This window comes from Pseudochaenichthys georgianus, chromosome 4, assembly GCF_902827115.2.
Source record: "Pseudochaenichthys georgianus chromosome 4, fPseGeo1.2, whole genome shotgun sequence".
Taxonomy (NCBI): domain Eukaryota; kingdom Metazoa; phylum Chordata; class Actinopteri; order Perciformes; family Channichthyidae; genus Pseudochaenichthys; species Pseudochaenichthys georgianus.
Window position 1 is genome coordinate 31861751 of NC_047506.1, and position 6138 is coordinate 31867888.

Sequence of the window (6138 nt, forward strand, 5' to 3'; positions counted from 1 at the left end):
ATACTTTGAAATATACAACATTATTTTAAAAGTAATTTTAGTGGATTATAATTATTGATGCATTAATGTGTTCATCCCTTTGCAGATGGCAAACAACACGATGTCAGGCTAATTTTAACTACTTTAAATACTGATTTATTTGTAGATTTGTTTTGTATTTTCATAGTATGAATGTGAGGGTTAACTTTTGTGAGTTGTAAAGTAAATGAATAAATGTGCTTTATTGATGCTAAATAATCATTGTAAAATAATTTAAATTACAAGTTAATGTTATCGCCTTTTCTTTAGTTTATTATACATTACTTTGTAAGGACAAAATGAACCCCAAAGCTTAATTTAAAAAATCCTAACTGTAGTTTTGCAATGTTTAAGTTATTAATACGGTTGTATAATTTAGCTTTGCATTAGTGTTTGATTTCCAAAAGAATGTAGCTGCAGATATTTTACTTTATTTTGACAACATCTTTGTAAAGGCAAAAGCTAGCAGCTAATGTTATAGCCTTCTTTTTCTAAATGACATAGCTTCACATTAGCAAAAAATACACTTTTTGTTTACCGATTACCCAATGCGGGAAATAACTCCTACTTGATTCACAAAAAATGTAATTACAGACATTTTACATTAAATATGAAACATTTTTACAATTAATGCCTCATGAAAACCAAGTATAAATTAAATAATCAGTAACAAAATCAATATTTTAATTTAAATATATGCAATGATATATACGCAACTCTGTTTTTTCTCGACAAAACGGTCAGTGGTTATTTCACAGTGTTAACTAATGGATCAGTCTTCCATAAAGTTTTCCACCAGCTTGTTGAATTCATCAGCGTACCTCAGGTGGAGATTGTGTTTACCCTCTGGCATCAGGTGTAATCTAGATGAAGGACACACAAAAAGAATCACATGTTATATTTCCTCATTTGAGGTTTTAGTATTATTGCTGTTTTTAAATGTATATGTGTGTAGCATCTCACTGTGATCCCTTGATGTGTTTGAGAAGGTATTGTGGGTGGAAGTTGGGCACCATGGGGTCTTTCTCTCCATGAATGATGAGGGTGGGGCAGCTGATCAGGGGCAGAAGTTCCATGCAGATACTCCCTGACAAGAGGACAGTAAAGTTACAATCTTGACTCTGCTTTCATTACAACAAAACGAAATAAGGAAGCATCTTCAATGTGTTCTCCATGTTTTCCTTGTGCAAAATAGTAGCGGAGATCTTGATGCTAAATTTATTTTTCCTGCATGGTTTTCCGTTTACTTATGTTCTGAATCTGCATCATCATGGTTTCAGTACCTTCGGGTCTTTTTGCATACTGTGCGATCCCATCCACCCAGGCCTTCCAGGTTTTCGCGAAGACTTCTACTCCGTACACCTCCTCCATGGGCTGCCTCATCCTCGCACTCCACCTGGAGACGTCACGGACCGCTGCGTGTTTCCAACAGACACCCATCCACACATGAGGATACACAGTATACACAGTTCACACAGTATGGGACTACATTGGCAGTTAAAGACAATGAGAGGTAGAGAGCGTGTACCCTCGTAGAGCTCCAGGTCCTGCTGGGAAACAAAGGCGTTGGATCCCCATACAACCATCCTGCTGATCAGGTCGGGGTTCTTAGCTGCGGCCATCATGGCGGTGATTCCTCCGTCACTCCACCCCAGGAGAGAGAACTTGTCAAAGCCCAGTGCCTGACAATTAAATGAAAATTACTAAACATTCCTAACAAAGTCCCTACTTTTTTTTTACGTTTGATATGCAACAAACGCAGAAATGACAGTGGAATGCAATAGGTAAAACAAGGACATACTTGTGTGAACATTTGTGTGCATTGGTTGCTAAACCAAGTGTTAATTAACAAACTGTGTGTTTGATTTCAATATTATCCTCTGTGTCAGAGAAACTCGCAGAATGCATTAGATCTGAGCATTAATGCTTAGTTTTTAGTTATATAATATGAAAAAGGGGTAGGACACTTAATAAGTATTTAACATAATAATACTGTTTTCTTAATATATGTTTTCATAATAAAATACAATTTTAGGTTTCTTCTTTTGAGGATTTATTAGAGGAGGTATTTTTTTGATATAACCTCATTCTTTAACATTTGAGGAAGAGTTTTGCTTATTTTAAGTCTATTAAGTGTTATAGAAAATATATTATGGTATGTTAATTATTATTCTGATGCCACATGGATTTCACTCCACAATCCTGTGGGTTTTTTAGCTGCTGGGACTATTTAATACTGCATTCTTTTTATTTGATATCCCCTTTGTCTTTTAATTATTATTATATTTTTTAATCTTGCTTTAAGTTTTCCTTTTTTTTTTTAAAATGGCATTGAACTCAAATGTATGCTCTGAGATGTACACACCATCTGTCTTCCAAGCATATGATGCTACAGGCTTCTCTGCAAACTTTGCAATTCAGGTGGTAATAATTATCAACAGGCTGATCAACAGACCTTCATCAGATCCACTGCGTCCTGTGCATCCCTCTCAAAGAAGTCAGGTGGGAAGTCTCTGTCTGGGGGGCGTGACTTTCCGTAACCACGGGGATCCCATCCCACCACAGTGAAGCGCTCTTTATTCAGAGACTTCAGTTGGGGTCCAAAATCAGTCCGAGTGCACCCTGGAGGAACATAAAATAACAAAGTTCTGTAAACGATATAAGGCAGAGAGAAAAAGAGGAATGTTGTTGTATTTACCCAGAGCGCCAGGAAGCAACAGCACAGGGTGTTTCCCGCTGCCCGTCTGCTCGTAGAACAGATCCACTCCATTAACACGCTGCCTGCCCAAGGCCATCGACGAGCTGCAGGGAAACACACAGGTAGACTGATTTTGACAGCTAATTGCTGTACGACATTGTTGTGTTATTGTTCTCAGTCTGTAGTTAGGGCATTATTACAGCTAGGTTGACTCTAATGTGAATGTGATGATTATCTGTCCTGTTTCTCAGCTTGCGACACTACACATCATTCTGATCTGCTGTTAAACAGGAGTCTTGCTGTGAGGAGGGCCTGTGGCCACATGTCAGGAAGGGGGATGTAATAAATACATGCTGCACAGATAAAGGGACCGAGTACAACATTTAAACAAAGCAAAAAGTCACAGAGGAAAATGCTTCAGTTCAGACGAAGTCTTGATGATTAGTGCAGGTACTGTGTCCACATGTCCTGATAGAGAATATTCTGTAGGCATTTGGCAGAACTTCCCCTGAGATATTATTTGTTATTGATTTTATTTGTTATTATTGACTGATGTTATTTGTTTTATGATGTAGAACTTGACGTTATTTAAATAAATGTGACAATTTTAAGCATGGCCTACCATTGATAACACAATTGCATAGTAGGCCCTTTTTCTATATTGTTGGAACTCAGCCCATTTGAAGCAAGAATTGACACCATTGCACTTTTACTTTCTCTATTTCTGAACTGTTATTTGTTATTGATTGTCTCTGTTTTTGAACTGATGTTATTTGTTGTAGATATATTGTTATATTGTTATAGAACGATACATTTGACCATTTTAAGCTTGGCCTACCATTTTATTGGAGCGATGAGGAACAGGTGGGGCTTGAAAAGGCCCACCTGTTCAAAGTGGGGAATGACAGAAAACGTTTGAGAACCACTGTACTATACAGAGATGCTGTATGAGAAACCAATGTGAGTTTGGAACATTTCACAATACAAATCTATTCTAGTAGACCTCAACAATGGAATTATGGTCAGTAGAAATGGCCAAGACATGGGACCTTTAACAGTGGACATAATGCGCCATCTAGTGGCTTTAAATCAAACAAACCACGAGAGAGATTCTGCTGAAAAGACGAGGAACATGTTGAGTTGCAATTGCAAACCTAGGTTGCAAACAGCAGGGCAGACATTTCCTGTTTCACACTGCAACGCTCCGTGGTTAAAGTCCAGATTTAGATGTGGATATTAACATGCAAACATCTAACATAATTCCCTTACCAGTACGACTGGACAGCTGTCATGGCTCTCTTTGTGTCAGTTCTGGGTTTGAAGAAACGTCCTCTCAGTAAAAACAACGCCATTCCTCACGACTCCAGACTGAGCAGGTCTCCGCTGCAGGTCTACAAAAGATGGTTAAAGATTAAACAAAGTCTCTTTCTGACTGCAGTCATGCATTCCTGCACTGCACATTTGTTGTGGGTAAATAGGAAATTGCAGTCAGTTTGGCACTTTCCACGTAGTCTTTTGACGTTTTAAAAAAGAGCGAAAGTACGAAAACGAAACGAAAGGCAATACAACGGGAAGGTGTATAGTGTTGTAATGAATTATTCTAGCACTGTAGGCCTATACAGTGCTAGAATAATTAATTAAAACAGTAGTTGACAGATCGTTGACATTTTGTTAGCAAGAGACAAAAGGCAGTTGTTATTTTCAGACAATAATTTCCACGTAAAGCTCCATAGAAAGCCCCATTTATTAATTAATACATTATTTAACATTGGACAACCTTAACATAGGCTACTAACTCTCACATTTTTTGAGTAATCTGTTTGCTTGTAAAATTAAGTATACCTTTCTATGGGCTATGCCAGAATACAAATTCATTTATTTAAAGTTTTTCTTTTTGAATAATTTAGATTCCACCATAAACACGTTCCCACTAAGTGACGTTCAGGCCAAATCGTCCCGAAAAATACAAAGCCTTCTTTAGACCTTTGATAAACAAACTATAATGAACTTAAAAAAAGACACTGAGATTTGATAGCACTTGCATTGATAATTTGCTTGGTGTAACAAACAAATTGACAAATTGTTTTTGTCTGAGGTCATTCTTATAATTGTTTTAAAAAAATATGATTTAATCTTCATCATATCAACTTTAGTGTCTATTCAACACAGTTCCCATCCTCTCCTCCCACATACACAAGTACACATACAGTGATTCTCTGACGGAGGTGCTTTTATACATTTCCAATGTCTGTTTATGAATACGTTTGACCCCACTGCTATTGAGCTGTTCAGACCTAATTCTCTGAGACAGACAGGAAGACAGATTTTTGTAAACGCCTCCACTCTCTTTTGCCTGTCAGTGAGTCTGACATATGTGCCACACACTGAACCACACACATAACACAACAAAAGGTGATAAAGCCGGGCTAAAAATATCTTGATGAACGCGGAAGGATTTGTTGAAGATAATTTACTGGAAATGTAGTGGCAAGTCATTTGAAGTGAAAGTCCACTGAGAATTTCAAATAAATTGGGAATTCTCAGTTACAAGATAACTTACTAAGTTTATTAGCAATTCTCATGACATTAAATAAAGATAATGAATTATCTAGCTGATAAAACAATGATAATGTAAGAATTTTCCAAGTTTTATTTAATAGTAAACTTAATATCTACTAAATATCTTTGAGGTTTTAGAGATGGCAGTGTGTCAACTGTTTAGTCCAACCGCACAAGACTGAAATAAATCAGCAACTTTTGGATGGATTTCCATGTTGTTTGGAACAGATATTTATGATCCCAAGATGATGAACCCGTTGACTTTGGTGTTGAATGCCACGGCATGTGGTCCATTCCTTTACCCTTACCTCTAGAGCCACCAGCTGGTCAACGTTTTCACTTTCACTGACTTTAATGTATCTTCAATATAGGTTTGCATGAAAATGCAGGAATATAAAAATACCTTTGTGTCAAGAAACTTAACTTAAACTGGAAATATAGTAAGAGAATTTCAACTGAGAAAAGACACATTAGCTAAAGCCCCTAAACATGGTCTCAAATGTTCATCATTTAATGTACAACGTCAATATTTTCTATAAATCATTGTTAGATCGTGAGATTTTCCAGGGCCTTGCTAAGGAATTCGAAGCAATGAGTCACTTCATATATACCTGAGGAATATTATGTGGAGATTTATTGTGAGTGCGGTAATTTGAGCTTCTTCCAGAAGGGCTCCTTGTACGGTAAAGCACCTCAGCAGATAGTGATAGCCATGCCTAAGCCACTGTTGGATCTGTTATCCTCTGGCCCTCAACCATCTTTGTCTGTATGGTATGTGCCCATCCACAGTCCCATGACCCAACTCCTGGTCTAAATATAAATACCAGAGTAGCACTCCTAAGGTCACATTACGTCATCCCAAG

The 6138-nt window shown here is 37.3% G+C and overlaps 1 protein-coding gene across 1 annotated transcript; it reads right to left on the reverse strand.

Moving 5' to 3' along the window:
* Positions 1 to 688: 688 nt before the first annotated feature.
* Positions 689 to 4200, reverse strand: bphl (biphenyl hydrolase like). Its single transcript, XM_034081495.2, has 7 exons — positions 3986 to 4200; positions 2717 to 2820; positions 2474 to 2640; positions 1547 to 1700; positions 1302 to 1433; positions 982 to 1105; positions 689 to 881 (listed from the first exon to the last, which is right to left on the reverse strand). The coding sequence occupies exons 1-7, from the start codon at positions 4066 to 4068 to the stop codon at positions 791 to 793; spliced, it is 855 nt and encodes a 284-aa protein (XP_033937386.1). The 5' UTR covers positions 4069 to 4200; the 3' UTR covers positions 689 to 790.
* Positions 4201 to 6138: the final 1938 nt, after the last annotated feature.